This window comes from Diaporthe batatas, assembly GCF_019321695.1.
Source record: "Diaporthe batatas strain CRI 302-4 chromosome Unknown Contig00017, whole genome shotgun sequence".
NCBI lineage: Eukaryota > Fungi > Ascomycota > Sordariomycetes > Diaporthales > Diaporthaceae > Diaporthe > Diaporthe batatas.
Window position 1 is genome coordinate 522,207 of NW_025408564.1, and position 27,423 is coordinate 549,629.

The 27,423-nt window shown below is 54.4% G+C and overlaps 7 protein-coding genes across 7 annotated transcripts; 2 read left to right on the forward strand and 5 right to left on the reverse strand.

Annotated features, from left to right (window-relative positions):
• On the reverse strand, positions 1 to 392 carry KVR01_012095 (uncharacterized protein; the record flags this gene model as incomplete). Its single annotated transcript, XM_044784519.1, has 2 exons — positions 1 to 323; positions 389 to 392. The coding sequence occupies 2 exons, from the start codon at positions 390 to 392 to the stop codon at positions 1 to 3; spliced, it is 327 nt and encodes a 108-aa protein (XP_044639176.1).
• Positions 393 to 1,728: 1,336 nt separating this feature from the next.
• KVR01_011850 (uncharacterized protein) lies at positions 1,729 to 2,907 on the forward strand (the record flags this gene model as incomplete). Its single annotated transcript, XM_044785827.1, has 3 exons — positions 1,729 to 1,901; positions 1,983 to 2,036; positions 2,082 to 2,907. The coding sequence occupies 3 exons, from the start codon at positions 1,729 to 1,731 to the stop codon at positions 2,905 to 2,907; spliced, it is 1,053 nt and encodes a 350-aa protein (XP_044638931.1).
• Positions 2,908 to 6,239: 3,332 nt separating this feature from the next.
• Positions 6,240 to 7,565, forward strand: KVR01_011822 (uncharacterized protein; the record flags this gene model as incomplete). The annotated part of the gene is made up of 2 exons (XM_044794040.1): positions 6,240 to 6,310; positions 6,386 to 7,565. 2 exons carry the CDS (start codon positions 6,240 to 6,242, stop codon positions 7,563 to 7,565), a joined length of 1,251 nt encoding a protein of 416 aa, XP_044638903.1.
• A 2,561-nt stretch (positions 7,566 to 10,126) lies between these two features.
• Positions 10,127 to 12,276, reverse strand: KVR01_011864 (uncharacterized protein). The gene is made up of 5 exons (XM_044791609.1): positions 11,834 to 12,276; positions 11,523 to 11,774; positions 11,175 to 11,427; positions 10,856 to 10,967; positions 10,127 to 10,646 (listed from the first exon to the last, which is right to left on the reverse strand). Exons 1-5 carry the CDS (start codon positions 12,006 to 12,008, stop codon positions 10,614 to 10,616), a joined length of 825 nt encoding a protein of 274 aa, XP_044638945.1. The 5' UTR covers positions 12,009 to 12,276; the 3' UTR covers positions 10,127 to 10,613.
• Positions 12,277 to 16,498: 4,222 nt separating this feature from the next.
• On the reverse strand, positions 16,499 to 17,725 carry KVR01_011895 (uncharacterized protein; the record flags this gene model as incomplete). Its single annotated transcript, XM_044788030.1, has 3 exons — positions 16,499 to 16,825; positions 17,062 to 17,623; positions 17,712 to 17,725. The coding sequence occupies 3 exons, from the start codon at positions 17,723 to 17,725 to the stop codon at positions 16,499 to 16,501; spliced, it is 903 nt and encodes a 300-aa protein (XP_044638976.1).
• A 1,112-nt stretch (positions 17,726 to 18,837) lies between these two features.
• KVR01_011910 (uncharacterized protein) lies at positions 18,838 to 20,940 on the reverse strand. Its single transcript, XM_044794592.1, has 3 exons — positions 20,121 to 20,940; positions 19,239 to 20,052; positions 18,838 to 19,105 (listed from the first exon to the last, which is right to left on the reverse strand). The coding sequence occupies exons 1-3, from the start codon at positions 20,415 to 20,417 to the stop codon at positions 18,990 to 18,992; spliced, it is 1,227 nt and encodes a 408-aa protein (XP_044638991.1). The 5' UTR covers positions 20,418 to 20,940; the 3' UTR covers positions 18,838 to 18,989.
• A 2,685-nt stretch (positions 20,941 to 23,625) lies between these two features.
• Positions 23,626 to 26,133, reverse strand: KVR01_011991 (uncharacterized protein). Its single transcript, XM_044791417.1, has 3 exons — positions 25,779 to 26,133; positions 24,749 to 25,726; positions 23,626 to 24,693 (listed from the first exon to the last, which is right to left on the reverse strand). Exons 1-3 carry the CDS (start codon positions 26,038 to 26,040, stop codon positions 24,059 to 24,061), a joined length of 1,875 nt encoding a protein of 624 aa, XP_044639072.1. The 5' UTR covers positions 26,041 to 26,133; the 3' UTR covers positions 23,626 to 24,058.
• Positions 26,134 to 27,423: the final 1,290 nt, after the last annotated feature.

A 27,423-nucleotide genomic window follows, 5' to 3' on the forward strand; every position in this document is an offset into this window, starting at 1 on the left:
CTAGCAACCGCTGGAGTATGTGGCCTGCGCAGACCACCAGGGATCCACCCGCACAGTGTACGGCAGGCTCGTATCACCATGAGCACAGCTGCAAACGTACTTGAAATGATATCCCTCGCTGTCAAACCCACCCGACAGGGGGTCAGATCCCTGCGCCCCGATGCCTTCACAGGCTGATACGAGCGCGTCATGCACATGTTGACGCTGGTCATCCCGCGTGTTTTTTCCGAATTGGGTGTTGCCTTCAAATGCAACGCGGATAGGACTTCCATGAAAGGCAGAGGCAATGTCCGCGGCGAGGAGAGCGATGAAGACGTAGAACTCTGGCCTTCATTTAGTCCCAAATACAAGAGATGATCAAGGGAGAATATATCTAGGCAATACTCACGCATTTTGAATGATGCCAATGCCGTTGGTGTAGATAAAAGTACGAAGTGTGTGGAGTGACAAATGTTGTGTCTGAATTTTGTAGTGAGAAGAAGAATACCGATGCTGTCAAATATATTCAACGAGAACCTGTGATCAATGGAGGATGAATAAAATAATGTCTGTTGCACATTGGAAGTCAGCCCTCTTTATACTAAAATCTTGGGAAGATACCCAAGTACCTAGGTATGTAGGCCCCAAGATCACTATGGTGTTCATTCACAGGATCTGTGATAGTACTTTGGCCAACACAAAATCACGTGAGCTGACCATTCCACCATACAATTCATTCGGTACATAAATGATCCTCAGCCTGCTTCATCGTACGACACATTTTACAACAGGTCATTGGCTTACGGCACAACAGGCCTTTGGCTTGCAACACAAAAGGTCATTGGCCGGAAGTTAGAATCTGGACCATGCAACCAAATTTTGGCGCCTAAGTTGAAAGCGGACTAGACGCCAGTCAAAACGGACTCCGTAAACTCAAAGTGAATACCTAGGTACCTGCCTGGGTGGTTATTTTTACACCGCCGTTTACAAGCAATTTACGGTTCCTGCAGGGCATCAAATCGCTTGTCTTTTTCGGTAAGCAACCCCTCCCGCGACCCCGATCAATCTCAATCCGTAGCTAGTCGGACCGTTTTGATATACCTTGTCGAATGCGGCGTCTCGATGCCACTACTTTGTTCTTGGGAATATCTTTTTTACATTGGCCACTTTGAATGGTACTAATGAGTCCCACCTTGGTTTCTTTGCGATGTTCATAATAATGTCTTTCCGGTTGGAATACCGGGTGCCCGGAATGTTGGGCCAAATCAGTGGCTCTTCTCCTGCCTCTAATCGATGTGCATACCTAGGTAGCATCACAACCTTACTGCGCAACTTGGATTTTGGGTTAGACAGGCTTTCGAGCCAGCAACAAGGACGAACCATGCCGACGTCGCGAGAGTGTCATGTGGCGGAAAAAACAAAGCTTGGTTTGATGCATTTAATTCAAAGAATTGAATGATACGCAAGGATGTGATAATTCAGGCAGTGATGATACAGGCAGTACAGGCAGAGCCCATTGCCAGCAAGAATACACCGACACTGCTTTTTCACCCTGTTTAGGTACCGTGGCTAGTCTCGAGTGTGTGTTTGAACCTCCAACCTTTTGTGCCAGCTAAGTTTCAGCCCCACTTCAATCTTTTTTTCTAAACCTTTCCCATCCTCTTTCCAATCCTAACACCTTCACAAGCCTTCACCGGCAGCAGCTGTCAAACGCGTCTCCAAGTCTCCAAGGTCACATCAACAGCACTAATGTCGAAACTTGGTGGTTTTGCCAGGCTTGCCACCGCCGATATTCACCTTTTCGAAAGCGATGGCTACTTGTCTGATGCCACCATCACTTGTGACGATCGGACTTGGAATGTACACAAACTCATTCTGGGCAGCCGATGCGAGTGTTTCAGGGCTGCCTTCTATGGAAACATGTAAGTAAGTAATGCTCTTATTGCTGTTGCGTCTCACCGCAGTCTTGGTTTTGAACGCTAATGCGAGGCACGCCAGGAGAGCAAATCAGGCGACCTCGTGCTGGAGGAGCAGGACCCCAAGCTTGTCGACATCATGCTTCGATTCATCTACGCCAAGGACATTGACATCCCGCAACATAGCAACGCCCAAGGCCTGCCGGTCCTCTGTGTTCAACTGTTCCGACTTGCCGACTTCTTCCTCCTCAACGAATCTAAGACCAAGGCTATCGAAGGGCTCAAGTCCCACCTCGACAGCACGCTCAACCCCTCCGACGCAGAGACATGTAAAGACCAGAGTCCTCAATGGCTCACCGAGGTCCTCAGCGCTGTGGAAGAAGCCTACATGGACAGTAGCACGGCAGCCATTTCGAAAACCTTGGTCAAGTTTGTCCGCGACAACAGCCACAGGATCTTTAAGTTCAGCGACACAGTCAACCTGCTCGACAAGATTCCAGAGCTGTTGAGGGACATTCAGGTTGGAGGTAATTCCGTCTTCAAGTTTCTAGAGCGCTCTGAAATAGATCCGATCCGATCCCGACAGGGGCTAGCTGTTCACTCCGCCATCCAGTGCCCGATCAACATCCATGCGCTTGGTGATGGACCGGCCCGGATGTACCCAGTCCATCCGTTCCACTTCACCGATCTCGACGAAGTGTTCATGACGGTGAATCCAGATACAGATCTGAACATGGCCGGTCTGGCTTGGATGGCCCCGTCGGCCAGGATTGTCAAGGTCATGACAGGCCACCAGTATTCCCCTGTGGTGCAGCTCCGGATGCAGGTGGAGCCGGGCCGACCTGGGGCGCTGTACATCTGTTTCGGCAGCGATGTAGAAGCGGAGCTCTTCGTGGAACGGTATTGTCGTGTGAACCGCAAGATCCTTCGCTTGTTTGCGCCGTCCGTTGACATCCTGTGGAACGACATGCAGCGGGCTGTTGCTGAAGGCTTCAATCTTTATAGGGCCTAGGCCTCCGAGACTGGGGTTTGGCATGTGGATCGTTAGGCGCAGGAGATGCCTCGATGGGGACGCTATGGGCGATGACCTGCGTTGCAATTTGGTCAGGGCTTTTCATGACGTTCAATGAATGTAGGACCTGTGGACATGCCCGGAAAACGGAATATGGCAACGGGAGTGGGAATGCAGGTCCAGCCTTTGACTTACAGTAATACACCAACACTACAAGATTGTCCAAAGTAATAATACGTTGCTAATTACTCAGTGACCTGATTACCATCTAAGTGGTTATTCATACGTATCACTCAAGAGGCAATCCTATGCCAGGTGGCGTGGTGAGGAGCGTCCAGGTGACTCATTCACATTCATTGGATGATGCCCTCTAGGTGCTGTCTCATTTATCATGCAAACGTCAAGGTGAGTTTTCGATGCATGTTGAAGGCGGAATTGTGGTTGGCCGAGAGGATGCGGTCGACGCGCTCGTCTCGTCATGCCTCGTTGACCGGTGCAGTGGCCAACATTGCAGATGCTCAAGCTGCGCATCGGTGTTCCATTCGAAAGTGTGGGGGTAAGGTAACTTGTGGGTGATGCTTGTGGACTTTAGGACCTGACGAGTTCGGCCTTTTGCAGCTTGACTATGTTGCCGTTTGGTGGTCCTTGGTGTTTGGTTGGCGACGGATATCATTTCTCGTCGAGTTTATGCTGGACCACAAATGTATCGGCTGCCGTTAATGCCATGATCGACATCAAGGTGGCTTAGACGATCTGACGAGTAACAAAAGTCGGAGACATCAGCGCATCTCAGAACCCCCTTCTAACATGACCGTTTATTCTCGTCTCTGCTTAATACCGGCAATTATAGCATCATAGTCCGGGTAATTAGGTGTCAGTATATCGATCCCCTTCTCCTTGCTCAGTTGTTTCTGAATGACTCCTCCAATAGCGTGGGGGTTGTTGACAGCCCTAACAGAGTCCCAGTACTGAACCTCTGGGTCCGGGTCGACCACTAGGCTGTCTGCGTACACACCTTCACTCCCTAACACTTTGACGATAGAAAGGGGCCATGGGCGACAAAAACACTTGGCAATCGGAAGAGGTCATCTATACCTAGGTTACAGAGACCGGTAAAATTGCATTTGAGAAATCATGCTCCCAAGGGATATATCCCTGACTTCGGGATCAAGGCATGATCGCCGGCGAGGACATCACGGTCACATAGATTAGATCGGAAAAGAAGCGAAAACCGCCAGCAGATAGAGTGACCATCAGGGATATTACTACTATGTCCCGATATCTCTCACGGCCTGCGTCTCTAGAAATCATTTCCTGCCGTATTTCCTCCTTGGCGTCACCTCCCATGGTCTGAAATAACTAGTATACTCATCCGATACCTTACAGAAAATGGCGTGGCTGAGCATATCCTCCACTGCCGCCGTCCTTTTGTGCACCTGTTTCGCAAACGTGATTCATGCTCTCAATGGCCACCGGTGCAAGATCAACGAGCTTCGAAAGCATGGGCTGGTGAGTGGCCCAGAATCAGCCCAGCAGCTTCGGACTGAGTACTACAATCACACGGCCTGAATCCCATCCCAAAAATATGGAATTAGATCACAGGGCACCTGCTCGTGCTCCCGAAATACTACCTGATCTGTTGCGACGTCATGGATATCAAGTGCCGGTGTGCAGCTCTGGCTCTCTTCGATGCAATGTCCACTCTCCCTCGATGTCATGTAGTTAGTGGTTGAAAGCCTCAATACTCTGGACATTAGTACACCCAGTATTGAGATTGGATATCTTGAAGTGTTTCAGCCATAGGGTCTGTGGCTACCCCATGATCCGGATCACTTGATCAGCTATCGGAACGGTCACCGAACATTTGAGTGCAAATTCCGAGTCGTGGGGGCACTGAGTGTGAAGCCGTCATCGCTCACTATGCAGGCCTAGAATTGAGACAGCTGTATACGATTCCATGAAGACGCGCTTGGGCGAGAATCGGAGCTCCTGGAGATGGTCGGTGTCTTGATGGAACGCAACCAGTCGTGCTGTCGGGGTGACTGACTACTTGGTGCTCTGCAATTCATTCGAGTAATACCAATAGAGACAACTGTCCTTAATTTCAGTCGAGAGAGTATGGCCTGTTTTCCTCTGCGCTCCGGTGTCCACATCCAGACCTCTGGAGTTGGTCGGCCAGCAGTAATTTAGCAATGAGCAAATCATCTTCGTCATGCGGACACTCGGCACCTTCCTGCTTGACAGCCCTGGGTAGTGCTCATGCCAGCGTACAGTAGATTTATCGTCGATGTGCAAACGAAATTTGATCACCGCCTTTTACTGTGATGTCATGTATCAACAGATGTTGGTATTGATCCACTATGCTTCAACGAATGATACGTGAGTTGGGCACGAGAAATACCCAATCAAGTTTCGACTCCTCTGGTGCTCTGTTGATTCAGATGGCTTTTGTTCAGCTTTCTGTTTGGACTGACCGAATTGTAAGAGTTGAGATAAGTGATTTGCCAAGTCTTTTCACAACTTGAATCACTCGCATTCAATTTAAGATGCACCAGTCACGAGTGGGGCTTCGGCTGAGTCCCGTGCAACGGTTTTTAATAAGCGAGCGCTTTGTTCAGAAGCTTGAATACTTTCTCGGTTTCTCACATTATATGAGACGAGAGGAAAGTACGAACCTGAGAGGCCCTCGGCCTGCGGAAGTAGTTCACACAATTGCGACGGTTGAGTTGGTCGTCGGTCTCCAATGCTACCAAACGGGACGAGGCAGGCCTATTCGCTGCCGACATGGGACGACGTGGGAGCAGTCGGGACGAAACGTCATGAATTTTACCCCTTCACCCCGGTTCACCCCACGAACACCACCACGGCAGGTTGAACCGTTTCGGTCTGTGCACGTCATGAGGAACCAGCTGCCTAGGGCGGGCTGCGGAAACACCACCCGGAAGGTCTACGAGGCTCCGATTGGGAAGAAATCACAAGAATTGTTGCACACCGAGTACCCCGCGCACAATTTGAGAAATATAGTATGCGCAAATTGGGACGTGAGGAATCAGGCAGCACTCACACGAACGCGACTTGGACGGTGACGAGATCAACAAGTCAGTCGTGAGATGTCCTCCAGGGCTATTGACACGTTGTTGTGAACTTGAAGACAACAGTATATAATACGTCCATGTTTCCGTCAACATGTCTTCAATTTTAATTCATCACCAGCCTCATCAGCCTTCACAATCATCAGCCTCAACATCAGCTCCTCAACTCAACACAATTCCCCGACTTGCAATAGTTGGGATAACACCCAACAGCTCCGAATCGCCTCCTCAACAGTCAACATGAAGCACTCAGCCAGCACCATCGCCATCCTTGTTTCCGCCTTCATCAGCGCCTCAGCCGCGCCGATTGAGTGAGTCTTGCACATTTTATAATTCCCACCCCCTAAGAAAACACAGGAACCAGCAACTTACACACAGGCCCACAGGCAAAACATCCCCGCCCCGGAAGAAGCACCCCCCGAGGGAGTCTTCTACCTGTCCGTCCGCGATGACGATGTCACCTCGATGTCCGCCGACGGTTACGAGAACTATTCGGGATACGGCGATGACTATGGCGCCCTCAACGGGGACTCCGAGTCTGGGGAGTTCGAGTCCTCCGAGAACGCCGAATCCGCCTTCGAGGGATCCGAGGAGGGCGAGGGCGGCTATGAGGGCTCGCAGTTCGACGATCGCAGTCTGGAACCACGCCACCACATGCCTCACGTGTGCGGGCCCGTGCCGATGCCTGCGCCTGCGCCAGTCGTCGTGGCACCTCCTCCTCCTCCTCCCGTCGTCGTGCCGGCTCCAGCTCCAGCTCCTGTCGTGGCACCACGCCCCGTCGTGGCACCGCCTCCCGTCGTCGTTCCAGCCCCAGCTCCAGCCCCGATCGTGGCACCACGCCCGGTCGTTGTGCCGCCTCCTGCGCCTATCGTAGCACCACGCCCGATCGTCGCACCACCTCCCGTCGTCATCTCAGCTCCGGCCCCGGTCTTTGCACCTGGGCCTTCCGTCGTGACAGCTCCGGCCCCGGTCATCCTCACGGCTCCTGCTCCGGTCGTCATCCCAGCTCGGGCAACAACAACGCTCGTGGCCCCTGCGATAGCCACGACTTCGGTCTTGCCGAGGACGACAACAACCCTTGTGGCCCCTGCGGTAGTCACGGCTTCGGCCTTGCCGAGGACGACAACAGTGATGGCGCCCAGGCCAGTCACCACGCCAGCGCCCATCATCGTCTCGGTCCCCGCGGCGCCCAGGCCAGTCACCACGCCCGCGCCCATCATCGTCTCGGTCCCCGCGCCCGCGCCCGCTCCTGTGCCGAGGCCAGTCACCGTCCCCGTCCCAGCTCCGGCTCCAGTTCCCAGGCAGTACCCATACCCCGTGCCTGTCCCGGCCCCAGTCCCTCAGGTCATGCCTGTCCCAGCTCCGGCCCCTCAGATCGTGCCTGTCCCAGCCCCGGCTCCTCAGATCGTGCCCGTCCCAGCCCCGGCTCCCCAGGTGGTTCCCGTCCCAGCGCCTGTCCCTCAGCCGATGCCCGTCCCCGTCGCCGTTCCCCGGCCGGTGCCCGTTCCCGTCGGCTACCCCCGGCCCTTCTGCAGGGGAGACGACTGCGATGATGACGACGACTAGATCACTCGGCGGAAGGGCGAGGGCCCAAGGAACATGTATTTAACAGACAGCTTTGCTCGGCTGTGAGGAAGGAAGAGGCTGGTGCTGAGTAGGAGCGGTTTTTGTGAAGAAGATGGATAGAGGCTACTAGGCTGTTGAGGGGTTTTTGTCCAGAAGGGAGCATTAATTGTGGATGGCACTGCTCAAAAGCGAGGCGCACTGGGATATTGCCAGCGAGCGTTGCGAGTGTGCATTTTCTTTTGCACTTTTTTCTTCTTCTCTTTTTTTTTCTTTTTCGATGATCTTGATGATCTTTATGATCTTTATGACCTTGATTTTCCTAGTTATTTTGTTAGTACAGTTTATCAACTACCCGGGCCCGGGTTATTCAAATTTTCTGACTTTTACTCAAGTACCGTGACTACCTGGCGCACACCTGGGCACAACATGGAAATTAAAGCCGCCCCAGAGACCAGAATGACGGGCTCTGCAAATTTTCAAGGAAGCAACGACTCAATTCTAGAGAAGGGGGGCAAAAAGCTCGGAAAGCTAGGCAACATCTCTGCGTTAAAGTTGGTAGTGAATCGGAACCACAACATCGCCAGCTTTATACAACATGATGAGGCAACTCATAAACAATTTCCCTTTAAATTTAACCTTCAACACCTCTCTATATGCTAGTGAAGTAAAATCTCCATCATCCGATGCTCTGTTACATCAGCCCTGTATGTGCGTATCCCACCGTAGGTAGTACAAGACTGACCCAGGGAGCCTACATACCGGTCGCGGGTAAGCTCAATTTATGAGTACAACATAAAGGATAATTACTCTGCGATTATACAACTAGTGCTGTTTGTGACTGTTCACTGAAGAATTGAGGCCTGTACCCACGTGGCAGCATCGGGAAGTCGATCAATTGATAACCTTGGAAGCCGTGGGCCATGTGCCTTGGAGCTGACAGGGTTCATCGGCTTCGGCCATATAGCCAAGGTACCTAGGCACCTCAAATGTTCAATGCCGGAGACCAGTAAATTACTTAAGTAGGCTTAGATATCCGCTCCCTACCTAGGCAGTAGCATGCTGTACTGGAGATACTTTGCCCTCAAGATCATCTCTAGCCCCAGAGCTGGCAGGAAAGAGCATCATTCTCCTGAACCCTAGCTGTCATCTTGAAGTTTTCCAGACGGGAACGTCGTTCACGGCGAGAGGCACTGGGAGCTTGAAGAGAAGGCCATCCAGGACGAACAACCAAGCACGGGACCTTCAGAGGCCTGGCAGATGGAACATGACCAGCTGGCTAGCTCATACCTTGGATAAGCCCTGCGCGGCATAATACACTCGCACGTGCGCCGTGGCTGCTTGAGCAACTAAGATCGGGGCACACTTGCAGCACATGCTCGCGGGGCCAGACGACAAGCCCACAGCTGAAGCTGCCGGTGCCAGTGGGCCGCGGTGCCAGCCCCGGCAAGGCGTGCGTGATCCAGCCCAGGCGGGACATTCAAAATCCCCATGGCGAAATACGAAATGGCAAACCATCTTTCGCATCCATGGATGATGACCCAAATCAGCAACCACCATCGTGCATGTGCCAGGGAGGGGAAAACAAACCCACCCGTTACGAAAATAAGTGTTCTAGAACATCTAGCGCGTACCTGTGTGCATGAATTAAGGCCCCCCGGACAATTCTTAGTTCACGTCACGCAATGTACCCGGGCAGGCATGGACAACCCCAACGGCGCACGATGAAACATGACATGAAAAAAAAAAGAAAGAAATTGACCGAGACTTTGACGGCGAGTGAGGGCAGCTAGGGTGGTGTCAAGTGCGTCAGGTGGCATCTAACGACCTGGGCACCCTTAATATGATCCTGCATATATGCTCCAGGCCCTGATCAAGGGGCATTAGTTAGTTGGTGGTGCCAACTGATATCAGCCGGCGGCGCCCTTGGGAAGCATTGCCCACCAACCCACGTGCTGCTATTATCCATCGTCCAGTTCTAATAAGTTCCGTGCTGGACCTCACTAAACCACGAGCAGGTAGCGTAGGTGGTTAGTCTACACTACAAACTCAACATAAGACCCCGGCATCACCCGTCCGTCACCCGTCCACCCGCCCGCCCACACACCCACCCAGCCCCGGCCGGCACAGCAAACATGTGGTGTGTGACTAGGGGGGAGGGGGGGAGGGGGCAGGGGGTGAGCACAGAAAACCCTACAGCCGACGGAATACCTACTCAGTAACCGCATTTCAAGAAATGTGGGATGGGGAAAATTGACTGGTTGGATGGGCATCTCCATCCCACACATGTTTTGTGTCAGTCAGACAGTCGGGTTCGGTGGGTGGGTGAAAACGGGCGGGCGCCAGGCCGAAAAAGAAAAAAAAAGAAAGTGGTTGCGCTGGGGGTTAGAGGGACGCGCCCGGGGTTCCACTTTTAATCGTCAGACAATCGTACGATTTCGTGAACCTTGATTTAGGCGGGTACATGCACGCACTCGCATCCCTGCAGGGAGGATTTTTATAAAGACATGAGTCCTGTTGAATTCCAACGACCAGCACATCTTCTTTCCTCGTCTTCCCCCCCTACTCTGTCCTCATTCTCGCGGAGTTTGTGGAGATTCGCAGGCAGGGCCACGCGTTCGGTCTGCGCGTGGTTGCTCAAGGGCTAGTATCAAGGTTGGGGTCTTCACTGTCACTCGACTTGTCTTCTGGGTCTTCACCAACAACTCTCTATTATGGTATTACTATTTCATCACAGATCCCCAGCCTCACTACACCTAGCATGCGGCGCGTCCATACTCGACTCAAGAAACGAACACGTCTCGGTCCAGCCCGACCTTTGTCCAAAACCAGGAAGCCCACCTGGGACGAGATGGGTGGCTGGAAGACAGCCCTGGGGCCCATGACCCGTGACTGACACGCGCGGTGGAAGCCCAGGGTTCGCGTAAGCCGTAGCAGGCGCATCTGTCCAGGCGCCGCTGGTATCGTGACGACCCTCGCGAGTAACGCTCCGCGGGCGTCGTCCCTTCGTAGTCGTAGAATGAAACGCCTCTCCGTACGAGGGTTGGGGCGTTACTCTCCGCCGTTGGCGACAAGAGCCGTGACCTATCGCCAGGTTAATATTAGAGACCCGTTCATGCGGTGATGGTGCTGTTGCATTCTATGAAAGAAAAAGAGCAAGAGGAACAGAGTAATGGCTGAAAGGGCGCGCCTGGGAGACATCACTCCTCGACAGGTCCAACCCCCAACAAGAGAAGTAGAAGGAAGAACAAAGCAGCATTATCATATTAAAAAGCGCGGGCCTTGCGTTCTACCTTTTTCGCAAACCTCTTCAAGCATGCCTCCGTCCCCTCCGCGTCCTCGACGCTGTGCCAGTGGCCGACACCAAACAGCACCTCGAGCTCCGTCTTGGAGGGCGCGCCCCATCTGCAGACAAGGGTACCCGAATTAGCATCATCATATGGCGCCGGATTATATGTTGCATGACATGTGCATGGCATTGACATATGCATGGCAAATGCAATCGCATGTTCAAGTGCCGGCATGTGGGGAACAGAGGGTAATAAGCGCAAACAGTGGGGACTGGTGCGCCTGGGTGTGTGGATGTTTGCGGGTGGATGGGATTTGACGTACTCGTCCCCTATCAGCGCCAAGTCCTCGAGCTGAGCGACCTGGTCCTCCTGGCCGGCGACGCAGAGCAGCGGCACCTTGATCTTGTTGTACTCGGGCACGGGGGCGTCGGCGATGGCCTGGGCCAGGGTCTTGTAAGCCTCGGGGTTGGAGGACTGGATCAGCGAGCGCACGAATGCCTCGGCTGTCTTGGTGGCCTTGGAGCCTGTCGCGCGGGTGGGGATGTCGACCGAGTTGACGATGCCCTCGAGGCCGTCTGTTTGCGCCAAAGATTGGTCTTGTCAGCAAATCGTGTCCCTTTATTTGCTGCATTCCATGCCACGGTGGGAAGACGTGTTGTATAAATCATACCCTTCTCGACAACCTCCACCCTGTACTCGAATGCCTCTTTCGTCTCGGGCCCCGGGCAGATGGGCCCGACGCTGACGACGCCTGCGACCTGGTGTCGCACGGCAATCTCGCAGCAGACAATGCCTGCCATCGAGGCGCCGATGATTATGGTGCGGTCGAGGGCCTTGCCCAGGCTCTCGAGGAGGGCGATGCTGTCTTCGCAGATCTCGTGCAGGTCGTGTGGCTTGCCATGGTAGGGCGACTGTCCGAATCCTGTGGCACGAGGCTGTCAGCTGGGCCGCCGTGCATAGTAGAATAAAGGGCAGGCTGACCTGGGACATCGATTGCGAGGCACGAGAAACCGGCCTCGACCAGGCCTGGGATGATTGGTGACCAGAAGGAGTGGGCGCCGCCCAGGCCGTGGATGAAGAAGAGGGTCAGGCCTGCCCTGCTTGCCGGCTTCCACGAGTAGAAGATCTTCTTGCCGTTGATGTCTGTGAACGGCATCTTGACTGTGTTGGTGGGGGAAGGAGCTGCTGTTGGGGTATGGCGTGGTCTGTTGGTGCGGTCTGCGGGGGATGCAGGCGACGAGATGCGAGGTGCAAGGTGCGAGATGCGAGATGCGAGATGCGAGATGGAGGGGTCTGCTGGATCTGGCTCCGAGTTGACAGATCACACGACACACGCGATGGGGGTGGGTATTTGTGACGGATCGGCAGCCAGCAACGACGACAGACAGGAAAACAACACCAAGATCAAGTTCAAGGACCACAAGCTTCTCTCGGGGGACAGGCGAGATTATGCTCGTCCCCTCCAGGCCTGGCCCAGCGACGGGCGCCGTTTTGCTTTTGTAATGATAATCACAACAACCTTGGAAACTGGCAGCAGCAGCTGCGACTGCGACTGCGACTGCGACTGCAACTGCAAGTACTCCGTAGGTGCAGCAGCAGCAGCATTGGACTCCCAAGACTCCCTCTCCTTCCCTGGCCTGCTGCTATCACAGCGCTCAGGGACCATGACTAGGACCAGGTCCCCATCCAGGGGCAGCAGGGTTCCGGGAAGGAACCATTGGGCCAGCCAATGGACCATTCGGTGCTACCTTGGGAAGGTCAAAGCCACCTGCCAGCCAGAGTCGGCGAGAATTTGGTTAGAGATTGCTGTGCCAGCCTGCAGGCCGTGGCATTTGAGGCTTGAGCCAGTCGGCACCTACGAGAATGATTTTTCTCTTTCCCGCCGTTTCCGTTTCCTCCCTTTCCCTTTCCCCTCCGCCCTCTGGCGTCGACACAAGCTCCCGACGTTAGTTCTACGGGTACGTTACCAGAAGCTCCCCCTCTGAGCTCAAGCCCCTCGCGCCCCTCGCGCCCCTCCTCCCTTCCTTTCCCTCGGTTTCGAGCCCCATTTTATGCCACATACAAATACGGATCATGCACCCCAGTTCCCCACCAGCAGGATCAACATTAGATCGTAACAAAGTGACAGACTGACAGCCGCAGACTGGCAGGACTGCCAGTAGTTCATTGCCAGGAACCCACTTTAAACACGCCACCCCCCACCCACACTCACGCCAAGGGTTGCGCTCGGTTGCATGCTAGCACTCGTCTTCCGGTCGGCCCCCGCATCGCCATCCCAGCTGGCCTGGCCAAGGGACCGACTATTTGCCAGTCAGTCATTCATTCAGACAGAAAGAAAAAAAAAACGTCTTTGTCTTCTAATTAGTCTACGAATAGGTTCCTCCTTCTGGCCCACTGGCACAGACACCACCTACCCCGCTGCCACCCTAATTGGAGATGTCTTTGGAGCAGATGGCCTCCTGGACCGATCCCGAACGGCGGCGAGGCTATTTAGATTAGGCCGCATTGCTGTGCTCGCCTCACTACGGGCTGACCTTCTTTGATGGGGCCGTTTTCCTCTGCCAACGTCGTGGCCTGTTCCTGTTTGACCGTTGAGGCTTGTGGGCCTCGCTCTGGCTGGGATGAGGGCGGCAGCGCATCGCCCGAGGAAATCAGGACTGACTGACAGTCTGTGCCCCCGATAGCTCCTCGGTCTGTCTCATCAGCCATCCTCCCTGCTCTGCCCAGGTGCTTGATACTGATCTGGGCAGGCAGCCCGGCACCGGGTCGGATTTGGCTGAAGCCCGGAGAGACGACAGCACTACGCTGGCGGTTGCACACCAGGAATATGCTCCTTCATACGGAGTAGACTGTCAGACTGCACACATGCACACGCGCACGGATGCAGGGCCCTTCCCGGCCATCTGCAGCTGCAGCCTGCAGGTCCGGAAGCCAGCTCTGTCACCCGCGGGTCGAGGGGGTCGTGCCTCCGACTCCAGGGCCTCCCCACGCAGCCACGCACCACGACTCCCGGCACTGCCATTCGCCAATGCGACCTACATGCTGTGGTACAGCAGTGTAGGCTATGTGCTGCAGCTGTCACATGCATGGCTACTGTGGTACACGACCGTCTGGTTGGATGCGACCTGGCACAGCGAGACATCCTTCCTGATGCCCTGATGTTGGCCATCCTTCCATCATGCAGAGATCGTTCTGTGGGAGTCATCGTTAATTCCTGGACCTGTCCTGAGCGCAGCAGAGATGACGGGGCATTCGGAAATGCGGTTTCGCACCAACATCGCAGGCAAAGCAGAAGCTAGCCATGCCAGATCTGGCCGTGACGCGGCATCCCAGCCCCCACATCGACAGCAGCAACGAAATCGCGCTCTAGATGGTATTTCTCGCGGCTGGGCTATACCAGCCGGGGATATGCCAAAACATTTGAATAAACACAGCCAACAACCAGAACAACCAGGCATGTGCTGGCGCGGAAACCTTCGGGGCAGATAGGGACCCCAAAAGACCAATCTCCAAGGCCAATCAGCCCGACATCAGACGATTTTAACCTCCGTCGGGATCACCCCTGTCACCCCCGTAGATCAATCAAAGCGCCTCGACGCGCATCTGCAATCGCATCTCTCGGCACGGCCGCGGTGCCGAGTGTCTGTCTGTCTGTCTGCATGCACGCAGGGCACCAGCTACCTAGGAAGGCCGGTCCAGGCCAGGCACACACGCATACATCACCATGAGGGATGGTATCATCCCCGGTGCCAACCAACGCGCATCAAAACACAGAACGGGATACAACCAAGTGTGTAGTTATGTCGAACGAAATTTTCGCCCCATGGGAGACGGCCACCACCATCACGTCCCGGGCAACTCCGCGATCACCACCGACGCTGCAACACAGCCCGCATCGGAGCGAGGCACGCACATGGTTGGTTGGTTGTTAATGAGTAAGTAAACGCACAAGCCTTTCCAAGGCTTCCCCTTCCGGATCATACTTCGTGACAGGTCCGGTTCAGGCTTGGACGTAGGGCCGAGCCGCACCCCTATAGGTTGCAAATGCCTCTTGGTGGGGGAGTGTAAATATTATATATAACCTTGGAAGCTAACCAACTAACTATCTTGGTACCCAAATACATACCATTTTGTGGTGATGATTGCATCCATCGGAATGAAATGGTGGCTCGCGCGGGAGTGGCCCGGTGATGGGATGAATGGCGTCTCACTTGAGCACATGGCATGCTGGTCACCCGCGGGCGGGCTTGTGCTCACCCATGACGGTTGAGGTGGGATGTACATATTGTTGGATCATACGTTGTTGACCACGCTGTGAAAGGGCGATGCTACTTTGGCCGGGCGTCTGGTGGGAATATCCCGGCAGACCTAGGCACGGATATATGATGAAATCAATGATGCAGGTGGAAATTCTAAATTTTCCGATGGACCAGGCCTTGTCAAGTCTCAGTCGAGCCTTGGTAATAAGGACTTTATGAATAATTTAAATCTCTAATTGTGGGTAGTATGTATGTCAGCTGACAAAGACATGGACCGACTTGTCCAGATAGAAGTTCAAGTTGGGTCCGTGGTGTGGCTCAGGGGGCTCGACTTTCCAGGTGATGATGTCGACATGGAGTTGCACACGTCGCGTGTCAGGCTGTACCATTCAGAAGCCACTCACTATTCAAGTCCTCTTTGATAGCACAATTGCTATTTGATGTTTGTCCTGGGAGGAATGATGAGTTGCCATCATGGGTATTGGTCCGGGAGTGCTTTGATGGCATTTGCAAACCACTGGGCAGAGGACATGCCGAGATGTTGCTTCAACAAAGGTAAAAACAATCAGACTAGGCGCATGTATATTGCCGCTTGTGAGGGACATAAGAAGATCATGGAATTGTTGCTCAGGGTACTTAAGCATGGCGCTGATGTCATGCCAGGCTGGCTCCTGGGCACCTAGGTATACCGAATTATCCGTGGGCACTGTGCTTCAGGTGGCTTGTGAGGTGGGCCATGTTGACCTCATCATTGAGTTGCTAATGAGAGTATATGGGATGGATGTCAAACAGGGTAATGGAAATTCTGGAGCTGGCCAGGCAGGCTGTCCTAACACTAATACTTTATGATTTTTGTATCCATGTTGCTGCCTCTGTTTCGAGGGGGGCTTGAAGGCATTAATCTTGTGTAAACTTGATCTGCTCTCCAGCCTGACAGCTGGACAGTGATGTGTGCCTTGCTTCCTCAGCTGAAAAGAAGTTGTTACTGGCTTTTCGCTCTTTTCCTTGTCCCTTTCTCCATTGTGTCAGGGCATCCATGTGTGGTGTAACAATCTGAAACCCTCTTGGATAGATACGAACAGCCTGACCATCAAACTTAAACCCCTCAAGCATACCTCATTGAGAACCACCCTAAACCCGTAGACACTCTCCAGAGTCCTCATCATGCATAATGAAAGAACAGCACACTGCCACTGGGGCCGGCTATACGGCTATGGTATGTATGTGTTAACAGGTGTCCAACTTCCAAGCCCGGTATCAATCCGTGACTCCTCGTGACAACAACGACACCTTCAACCTCACAGCCACAAACACAATCCTCACCAATTCTCTTTTTTTGTCAAGCACAAAGATGTTCCAAATCTTCAAGCAAGCCCCAAACAACACCCTACACCAGAGGGGTCCTCGCATCCTTAGCATCACCGCTGGAAGAGCCGCTCGAGATCTCAATGGGCTGGCCGGCCGTGCCACCGCCCTCATCCTCATCCGAGTCGACCTCGATGGGGTCCGAGTGGGTGCCCACCCCGGACCCGCTGTTGTCGTTGTTGGCCGCGTTGGCCAGGGCTTCGGCTTCGGCTTGGGCTTGGGCTTCGGCACGGTCGTGGCTGGCCCGCAGCTGCTGGTACAGCTGGTTCCAGTGGGGGGTCCTGGGGTCCTTGAGGGACTTGTAGAACTTCTCCTGGACTGCCTTTTGGTTCTTGTTGGGGAAACGTGCCTGCTGGTGTGGTGTTTGGTGTTAGTCTTTTTGAAAGGGCCTGATCTCTGAATCCAAATTAGGTGTAGAAGCTGGTCCTGCCTGCTGATAGAAGGGTTGGGCTCTGCTGGTGTGCTAAGGGAAGTGAAGGGAAGTGAAGGGAAGTGAAGGGAAGTGGAGGGAAGTGAAGGGAAGTGAAGGGAAGTGAAGGGAAGTGAAGGGAAGTGAAGAGCAGGAGGATCAGAAGAGCATCTTACAGCAATCTGCCGAAACCCAACCCTCTGAGCCCTCATGCGAACAATGTACTCGACCTCATCCTCAGCCCACTTCTCATGATCGCTAGGCCCCTCACCACCGTCAACACCGCCAACACCCGCACTCACACTACGGCGACGACCTACCCCAGCAGACCCCACCACCGCCCCAGACGCCTCCTCATCCCGCACCGCCTGCGCCCTCCCAACGCCAGCAGCGGGGCGAGCGGCGGGGCGGCGGCGGCCGGGCGGCGGGAGAGGAGAAGAGCCGGCGGCGCGGGGCGCGCGCGAGTGGTGGGTCCCGTACAGGCCGCTGGGCTCGGGGCGGCCGTCGGGCGTGATGCGGTGCGGCAGGGCCGCTGCGTACTCGCGGGTGATGAAGATGCCGCGGACCATGAGGTCGACCTTGACCGGGTCGAGGACGCCGTAGCGGTCGTAGGCTGCTAGGGCGACTGGGGGGAGGGGCTGGGGCTGGGCGTTTTGCTGAGCCCAGTTCGCGCCATTGGGGTGGTTGGCGATGGTGGTGTTGGTGTTGGTGTTGGCCGCGCCGGTGGGGAGTGAGTTGCTGCAAGTTTCCCTGTGTGAGCTTTTCTTTTCTTCTCTTCTCTTTGGGCGGATACGGTGGGGAGTCAGGTTGTGGTGGGTTTGTTTACCTTTGGTGGTCCATGAGGGATGGTTGATCTTGCGATGCTGGTCACGTAGCTTTACTTGTCAGACGGGCTGGCGTCTCGGGCAAGGCGTCTCGGGGAATTGGCGGGCAAGAGAACCGAGTTAAGGAAGGGCAAGAGGATGAGCAGGTGTTGTGACGATGGATGTACAGCAGAGAGCAAATACAAAAGTCGTCACAGGTTGGTGTCAGTGGTGTTGATGGGCTTGGATTGAAAACAAGAAGCACAATTTGCAGAAGGTTCAAGAAAGACTTGAGCGGACGAAGTTAATCGAAGTTTTGGAGCTCTCGAGAGGTCGACGGTCCTCGGGGTGGTGCTTGCTTGTGGTATGGGCGTGTTGAAATGTGAAGAGACTTCCCAGGTGACTGCAGCATGCACTTCACCCATCTGTGAAGAGATTCAAGCAGCACTCCTGGAGCAAAGGAGCCCCAAGCGGGGTCAAGCTGAGCATCCATGGGGGACAAATAGGTGACATGAGATTCAGAAGTGAAAGTCTTGCCAGCTCCACGATTAAGCAGCCCAAGCAGGGGTGGTCTCTGCCCAGGGCCAGTTCACCCTGAGCCAGAGTGAAAGATGGGACCAAAGTGATGGTGGAATGTACTCGAAACCTTGGAACCATTCACCACTTCTGGAATTGAATAAAGTGCTTCAATGAGAGGGTTGTGACAGGCCCATACCAGTGAACTTGTGGATGACAAGGATGTTTCGACCAGGCCGGGAGGCATTGTTCCTCCATGAGGCCGATTGTTTGAACTGGTTATCACCAAACTCTAGATATATGACGCTCAGGCAACAAGATCTTGCTGGCCTGACAGTCAGCAAATGCTTGGGCCAGTGCCCCAAACAAGGTCACTGGGGATTACTACCTTGAATTTTATCTCACACCCAGTTAATTGGCAGACAAGAGTAATACCCCGGGGCAGCAAAAGCCCTGAAGATGTTGTGATTCATCGGACAGCTACCACTGTGTGAAGGCGTGGCATACATTTTATATGGATGGGGGTTAGAAATGAAACCACTCATCACACAGCATGACATGATGGGATACAATAGAAAAGCCGATATCTCAACCATATTTGCACTTACCCATGACTTAGTGAGCCAGTCAGAATTGCAAATGAATGCTGATTGCTTGCTTTGTTGTTTATGTACACAAAATAATTATATACAACCGCCATGAAGTCAATGCTATTTTCAACGCCAGTGATCATGCAATGCCGTGAGCCGTGAGCCATGAGCCGTGACGAACCACCAACCTCTTACTTAAGCAACAGTCCGCACGGTGGCGTCCAGCGCCCTCGCAAAGTACTCGACGTTGCCGTCGTTGAGCCCAGCGACGGATATGCGCGAGGAGCAGGCCATGTAGACGTGGTGCTCAGCTGCAGATGACGAGTCAGTCACGTGCCGATGCAAGGGGACACAAGCAGAAGGGGGGACAAGAGCGATGCGGGGAAATGAGAAGAACAAGAATCCAAAAAAAAAAAAAAAAAAAAAAATTCAAGTCAGACTCACTCTCCAGGTGCTCAATCTGCGCTTCGCTCAGGCCCAGGAAGCCAAACATGCCGGACTGCTTGACGACATGGCTCCAGTCGCCGGGCGCGCCGAGCTTGACGAGCTCCTCAAACAGCCTCCTCCGCATGGCGACGATGCGGCCGCTCATGGTGACGAGGTCCAGGGCCCACTGGGCCCTGATCTCGGGGGTGGTCAGCACGGCCTCGGCGATGCGGGCGCCGTACAGCGGCGGGGTGCTGATGGTGGCGCGCTGGGCGTTCTCGAGGATGCTCTGGACGACGTGGGCGGCCTCCCTCGACCCCAGCACAAAGGTGACGGTGCCGACGCGCTCGCCGTACAGGCCCATGTTCTTGGAGAAGGAGGTGCACACGGCGGCCTCGAGGCGCAGCTCGTCGACAAAGTGGCGGATGGGCCAGGCGTCCTCGTCGACGCTGCCCGAGTTGAAGCCCAGGTAGGCGCTGTCGAAGACGGGGAAGAGGTTCCGGGCGCGCACGGCGCCGGCGATGCGGGCCCAGGCGGCGCGCGAGGGGTCGCACCCTGTCGGGTTGTGGGCGCAGGTGTGGAAGATGACGGCGGCGTTGGGCTCGGCGGCGTGCAGGGCGGCGACGAGGGCGTCCTCGTCGAGGGCGCGGGCGGCGGCGTCGTAGTAGGGGAGCCACCTGACCTCGAAGCCCATGGTCTCGAAGAGCAGCTCGTGGTTGGGCCAGGTGGGCGTGGTCAGGTAGACGGTCTTGATGCCGGCGTTGGCCTTGCGCAGGGCCATGCCGGCCAGGAGGAGGGCGCCGGTGCCGGAGAGGGACTGGACGCCGGCGAGCTGTGGGCGGGGGTCAGTTCTGTCTGTGCTGTGCTGTGGTTTGCGACGAAGAGGGACGGCCAACTCACGCGTCCCTCGGCCAGCGGGGCGGTGTCGTGCAGCAGCAGGTCGTAGCAGGCGTCGCGGAAGGGCCTGAAGCCCATCATGGGCGAGTACTCGTGGTCTGCGCCGGCGATCTTCTTCTTGGCCATCTGCACCGACGGCAGGAACCACGGCTTGCCCTCGCCGTCGCGGTACGCCCCCGCCGAGACGTTGACCTTGTCGGGGAAGGGGTCTGCCGCGTACCGCCGCAGCACCTCGAAGATGCCGTCTGGCTCGACGAACTCGGCGGCGTCGAAGACGGAGTAGGTGCTGGCTGAGCCCATCGTAGTTGGGTGAGTATGTGAGTGGGTATGTGAGTAAATAAGTGAGGAGAGTATCCACGGAAGGGGGGGACTTGAAGGTGGGTGTGCAGTCCAGAAAAAAAAAAAAGAAAAAAAAAGAGACGGTTCAGATGTTGTTAGCTTGGTTTCGGAAGTCGAGGCGTGACTTCTGTTTCTGGGCCCGGGAGAGACGGAGGAGACGGCGAGACGGCGAGACGGGACGGAGGTGGTCCTCCCTCTCCTTCTTGTTCTGGTCCTTGTTCTTGTCTGTCGAGAAGAGGCAGGTCCTGGCGGGTAGCAACGGCAAAAATCTGCTTACGCGGGTGGACCCTGCGTCCCTGCGTCCCGAGAAAGAAGTTCGTCAAAGACGCGAGGCAAGCCCGAGCCGTCGTCACCTCACGAGACCACGCCGCGACCCGGTGGCCGAGTTCGGGCTCGATCGATGCGGCTCGACGGGTCAGGCCAAGGTGTAATACCCAATTGGCCCATGGCCACGAGCAATTCCGAGCCAATTGCCCCTGCTGAGGCGCATGCGGCCAGCCCTTGGGGCAGAGCTACCAGAGTCATTCATCTGGGTTGGGCGGGGGTGGGTGGGTCAGGTTCTGGGCGAGGGTTAGGGGTCAAGTACATACGTACCTACCGTTGTCGTAGTCAAACGGCGTCTGTCCTCCTCTAGATGTCTCAGATTTTAGAAACGGCATCTATGGCAATCAAGGCTCCTTCGTTCTAGCCCTATGAACCTTAATCGAGGCATCGGATCTAGGTTCGTGCTAACCAAGTGCTTAGCACGATGATCCCAATACCGCTGCCCGGCTGACCTGCATTTTCCACCGTTCTCAGGCTGTTCTGAAAAATCACGCCTGATCTCTGTACGCTAATACTAGTAATTCCTCCTCCCATCTCCTGATGTCTCACCTCCCAGCTCCATTGTGCCAACAATAATTGTCCCGACATGAGCCATCACCGTGGCCACATCTCCTGATGATCGGCTCCTTCGGCCCACACCCTCGGGACAAGCCCCACGGCGGCGGCGGGCTCGGCGGCGGCACCCTCGGCGCGCGGAACTCCTTCCGCACGCCAACAGCCTCCCAAAGCCGAGCCCCCGTCCTGAACCTTCCCCACAATAACAGGGCTATCCCCTGGGCCGATCCCACGTGCTGTACATGTTGATGATGATGCCCGTACTCCATCCAGGTCCTGTCACCCCCCACCACCTCAACAGCAGTGTGTGTGTGCTCGCTAACCAGCCCGAGTCACACCTTCTCTTCTCTCGCAAGATCGACACTAACCACCCACATCCAGGATATTCGCTTGTGGCTTTTCCAAACGGCTGCCCAGGTGTGGCTATCTAGCCCACGCCGCAGGGCGGTCTGGCGGTGTGAGATGTTCACCCCCTCAAGTGCTCCCCCTCCCTTCAACTCCCAGCCACTGTTACCCAGCATGAGCTGAACCTTGGTGTAACTGGGTGGCATATGATTCATCACAGTGGCGCTGGCTGAGAGGCATCCGGGCACCTAGGATCAAGTTACGGGCCGAATCCGGACGTCCGACCATCATTCACTCCGCTCCTGGACGCCAAGATCATTGACTCTAGGGTATTTCAAGCCCTATTGGCGTCATGGGTCTGGGCCCTCCCATTGCCGTATCATGCACGTTGAATGAATGGAAATGACAGCAGCCCTGGACCTGTGCCACAGGCCCGAAAACTATAGGACTCCATGTAGGTACCCGTCGTATTGGAACGAGCTTTGTTGGATGCCCCCAAGGACCTGTCGCACACAGCCTTTCAATCTTTCACCAAGACAAGAAATCTGCTCTGACAGAAAACTCCAGGCTACGAACCCTGTGAGCTCAAGGCATCAGCCGCCGCAGATTGCCACACGCTGAGGCAGCTGTCAAGGCTGCCTGCCCAACCTTGGGATGCTAGTGGTTGTATTATGAGGACTCTCCACATAGCGGCGATGGTGTAGTGCCCGCCCAAGAACCCCTTAGCAGACCTTTCAAATATTTACAGCAACTCCGTTGCATAGTTCTCATCGGCTCCATGGCCTCAGATCCGCAATTTGCCCCAAGCCCGCTCTAGGCGTAAATAAGGCCCGCCCGAGGCGTACATATCGCCCACCCCGAGCGCCTCAGAGATCTCGTGTCGCGCGACTATGACAGCGGTGCAACATTGAAGCAAAACATGAGTACCTAGGTAGACTTGGTTGGCTGGTAGAATCACAAGCACTGCCACTAGGCTCCTTGACTCTGGTTACATGCCCGACTGTGTACATATGTAGTTGTTTGTCAGGTTGTGCAACGGGCAACCCACAAGGCGGATCTTATGCATCTGAGACAAGTGACTTCGTATCGCTCTTTACGGCCCGTTTCAGGCGAGGCTGGCTGTTTGCACGGTCCGAGTCGTTGCACAAGGCATGGCTAACGGACCGATACCCCATCCTAGGGAGACTCCACGGGAGCCAGCACGATCAAGGTTCCAGATAGAGCCGGGTACAGGTCCAGGAGGGTTCGGATATACTAGGATCTACGCTGGTGCTGAGTGTTCCTCGTATTTTCCTCTCCAGAGTCCGTCACACGAACCATGAAATATGTCGAAAACCACGGTGAACCCAGATAGCCAAATCCCATTTCTGAAAAACAGGCCCCGACGGCCCCCTAGAGTCCTCGAGATATGCAGAAAGCCGGCCGCTTCCCCGACCATCCCCGTGCGACCTCGTCGGCGCAGCCCACCGCAAACCCGCCCAGAGCAGCTCGGGCCGCTTCAAAACCCGAAACCCGGAGAGAGCCCCGGAGGGAAAACCACCCGACTGTGAGCCCATGCTCACCGAGTACGGCGGCGCTTGCCACCTGGGCAGCCACATGTGCAGCACTCGGGTGGCGGCTTGGTGTGCTCGTTTGCGGAGGTGTCAGGTGAGATTTTCTCGCCTTCTGCAGATGGAGCTATCGACACACTTCGCATGGACCAGCATTGTGTTCTTCGATGGGCAGCCTGTTTTCAGGGCCGTGAACGGACGTCCATAGGTACCATTATAACCCTGGAAGGTTACCAGAGAGGGTGTCTCATACGGCCTTCCCTTATTCCTCGGTCTTGTGCGATCAGAATCTACCATTAACGAAGTGATTCAATGGGTAACTATAAGTGCATAGTTCCGTCGGTACTATAAATGGGTCATCCACGTACGTCGGTAATCAAATTGGGTAGGCTCTCCGCCGGTCCCCCGATAAGTGCAATGGCGTGGCTGAAACCAAAGAATAGACGTAGGGGTATGAAAGAGTCACGGACGCGTAGAGGATAAAATGAAACCAAGGTAAAGCCAAACAGTACGCATGGCATAGTCCATACACATTCAAGATAATTATGATGTGATGGCATGGAAGTCCTCGTCTGCACATCCAGTGGCCGTTGAGGAACTAGACAACCATTCACTTCCTAGGGAGAGTTCGACCCTAGACTGGTGGTTTAGTTTCTGATCCCCATACATATAAACGTATGTGGCGCCTCTGTGCAGTGATGAACGCTCAAGACCAAACACAATGCCGATAGCAGTGCCTAGAGAATACAACACGTGGGCACGTGGCCTCAGCCTCGTGCCGTACTAATAGACAGGGCTAGAAGTCATCGCTCCCGCCGGCGCCGCTGACTAGAGATCCCATGGTAACTGGTGACTGTATGGTGTGGCCCATTTTGCAATCTCCATGAATCCCTTAGGTGGAGAATTTCGTGATCCGAGGCAAGTCGTGGCCACGGTGACTTCAGGCATCTTCCAGTCTAACAACGTCATTGTGGAGACCTCCGCCTCTACCCGTAAAAATCGAGTGGATGAAAAGCTGCGGCTGCTCACCTGCAGCGATTTAGAGCCATTACAGAACCCCTGACGTGGGTCTGTGGTCCTGAGCCCAAAGCCACTGAGTTGAAGAACTATATCACGTTGTTTGAGGTTGTCGAGTATCTCTCCCGCGCTCGCTGCATTGCCGCCTAACTCTGCACGGTGATCGGTATAAATGTCGTGTAAACTCCACAGCAACGCCCGATAGCCAACGCGGTCATTCTGATCTCTGAAAATGCAAACGAGCAGCCGAGGATAGCCAGGGTTTTGGAGGATGGCGCGGCCCATGCTCTCACACTCAACTGAGTATGGCTGGCACTCGGAGCTCATGCTAACGCACTGAATAGGACAAGGAAGACCCTCTTGATAATGACTTGGATCCAAGTGTTCAAGGCTTTGAAGGATCGTGATCTTTTGCTTTTTGATATTCTGGATGTCGAGAATACCTACTTGTCCAAAGTCAGCTTAGTCAGTAATACATGAAGAACGTAAAAGAATCCTCACGGTCGGGAAGATGCTCCGGACCTGGCCACCCATTGAGGGCCTTCAGGTCTCGGGCACCACTGGGGTGCTCAGGAGATATCTCAAAGAGCCCCTGCCCTCGAGAGCAAATGATGGTCGAGTCATTCAATTCTTCGATCGGATGCAACGGAATGACCGGACGCCCCAGTGGGCTTTTTCCCATCTGGCAATCGAGGATCCCAAACCAGCACGGCTGCGCGCTGAATGGAAGCCCAATTTCATTTGCGATCAGAAGCTCGACATTGACCCCGAATTTTGTCAGGTCCACGGTCATAGAGTATGTCGTATGTGCTTCTGCGACTGTTGTCAGCTTACGTCTGAGATGGACGGTCCCGCTGTTCAAGAAGTAATCCGGCCCCGAAGCAAGGGCAGTTGGAGAGGAGTCCGATTTTACAGAAGGACAGGCGGTAGCCAAGATGGATTGGTCTTGGGTAGTATTCAGGATTTCCCTTTGTAATCGGAAGAATGCCTTGCTGCCACCTTCTCCGTAGAGAAGTGGCATATTGACTTCGAAAAGTCCCATGAGGCAATAAGCCATGTCTTCATCGCGTGTCGTCTGACGTCTCGAGGCCCAACTCATTTTTTGGGCAACGCAGTAGTCCCTTAGCTGATGCAGTCGGCTAACTGTGCAGGCCCTCTGAGTCCCATATGACTGCTTTCTGGGCTTCGTATCTTGTTGTCCAATGAGCGGCGGCTCCATGCCAGTGTTCTGGCCGCAGCGTAGCAGTGCTTCATCAATACCGGTGATAGTAGCAAGCTGTAATGATAAAGATACCTTGTCATTAATGTAATGCCACTCTTGGTTATAGAATTTGACAGATGTTGGCGCAATTAGCTCTTGCAGCGTCCAGCCACGATCGAACCAGCGGCACCCCATGATCGAGCCGTCGTCGCTGACATCAGTGAGGTAGACATAGCAGACAGCAGCCTCCATGTACCATTTGAACATCGAATTTATGGCTAAAACATTCTTAGCGGCACCTCCCAGACAGATGATGCAGGCGAAACTTACCTTCCGACAACTCAGCGCTGCTGGTCTTGTCGATGCAGCACGTGTCGATCCAGATGTATTGGTATCCTTGAGACTTTGCGAGTTGACAGCTTCCCAAGACTTTTTTGGCGCCCTCCTTGACTTTCCACTGGTGACCTGGCGTCACCATGTCGTCGAAGAGGATTTCGTCATTTTCCCAGGTGTGGGAAAGAATGGCGTAACATAGTTCCCCTTTCCCCGAGAACGACTTGAGTTCCTGGGTCTCGGTATCAAGAAGCCGCATACTCGTTTGACAACGCAATGAAGACGGTGAAGGGGGGTTTCGTTGCTCTTGAACCCTGCAGACTCGAGCCAAAAGCAAGTGTATTGATAGAACTCCACACATAATACGGTGTTCGAAGGTGAGGCTGCCTCAAGTGCCACCGCGTGGGCGTCACGCCGGTCAGGCGGCTGTGGCGGGGTTGGGGAGGGTGTGTTACACCGCAGCTGGCAACAGCTGCGGTCGACGCCAACTGGCGCCAGCTGTGCCAAATGACAGTTTATGAAGGGGAAAAGGAGCAGGGTCTCTCATGGAACTGAATACAGTCGGAATGTATATAAATGGCAACAAGCCTTTCAGAAATGGAATTCTGAGCTTCCTATGTGGTTTCGCTTCTATTCTGTATGAGAACGGAGATTCGCAGGGCAAAAAACGGAGGGTACAGGGCAACGTGTACCCCCAGTGCGCCAACCTTAATTTACACCACCAATTTGCCACACAAAACAACAATACACAGTCATTAACTACACATCTGCTTACCCCCATCGCTTCTTCAGCCCTAGTGGTTTGCTACTACTTTCCTCATCGTTTATTAGGGCACTCTAACAAGTCCTTAAATATCTAAATCTCCTCCTGAGTCTCCTTCTCATAGATTGGTAGGTCTATAGGTCAGGGTGTAAAAAGCACCTGGTTGGGGTAGTGTAGGTAGTGGAGTAAGGTTGAATAAAGCCCTCTGATTGGCTGGCGGTACTTCTTGCCCTGTACCCTCCGTTTTTTTGCCCTGCGAATCTCCGTTCTCTTCTGTATACGTCCGAGGACATACATGGCGCCTTCATACGGTGGTAAGCACTCAAGACCCAGCGCTTGGAAAGAATACGATGCCGATAACGATAGTTATAATACGATATGAGCTTCCTATATAGTGACACAATTCGGAGCTGGCCTAAAATACAACCTCCAAGGTTCAGCTCCACGATAAGGTGACAAGTAAGCCTTGCCAACACATTCTTTCAAAGTAGTATTCCCTTGACAATATCGTGAGTACAATTGTGGCAACTGGTAGTGTCTCTACCCAGACTGCAGGCATGAACATAGTTGCCAGCTTCATCTGACACCCCGTGGGACGGACTGGCATACGGGTTGCAACTACTGGTAGGACTAGTACATTTATATTAGGGTAAGCTTCCTACGGCCCCCAGCAAGGCTCAAGACATGGTTGCAGGTGCTGGCATTCAAGCCACTCAGTGTCTGAGTCTCTGGACAGGCACTCCCACCTTTCACCACTCAAATGACCCAGTGACTGGCCTCATTACTCTTCCGCAGCTGCTGTCTATAGCCGAGTTTGACAGCTAGCGGCTCGCGTATACGGTCGAATCGCCCTTCTCCCACTTTCTCCACTGCCCTTGT

Excerpts from the sequence above, each read along its gene's own strand:
- KVR01_011910 (XM_044794592.1), bottom strand. The coding sequence starts at position 20,417 with ATGGGCTCAGCCAGCACCTACTCCGTCTTCGACGCCGCCGAGTTCGTC. Across the intron at positions 20,053-20,120 it reads CCCCGCTGGCCGAGGGACGC|CTCGCCGGCGTCCAGTCCCT; the intron begins GTGAGTTGGCCG and ends CCCCGCCCACAG. Across the intron at positions 19,106-19,238 it reads GCAGATTGAGCACCTGGAGA|CTGAGCACCACGTCTACATG; the intron begins GTGAGTCTGACT and ends CGTCATCTGCAG.
- KVR01_011991 (XM_044791417.1), bottom strand. The coding sequence starts at position 26,040 with ATGCGGCTTCTTGATACCGAGACCCAGGAACTCAAGTCGTTCTCGGGG. Across the intron at positions 25,727-25,778 it reads CAGCGCTGAGTTGTCGGAAG|CCATAAATTCGATGTTCAAA; the intron begins GTAAGTTTCGCC and ends AGAATGTTTTAG. Across the intron at positions 24,694-24,748 it reads TCCGGAGCATCTTCCCGACC|TAGGTATTCTCGACATCCAG; the intron begins GTGAGGATTCTT and ends ACTTTGGACAAG.
- KVR01_011864 (XM_044791609.1), bottom strand. The coding sequence starts at position 12,008 with ATGCCGTTCACAGACATCAACGGCAAGAAGATCTTCTACTCGTGGAAG. Across the intron at positions 11,775-11,833 it reads CCTCGCAATCGATGTCCCAG|GATTCGGACAGTCGCCCTAC; the intron begins GTCAGCCTGCCC and ends CTCGTGCCACAG. Across the intron at positions 10,647-10,855 it reads TGAAGAGGTTTGCGAAAAAG|GTCACGGCTCTTGTCGCCAA; the intron begins GTAGAACGCAAG and ends ACCTGGCGATAG.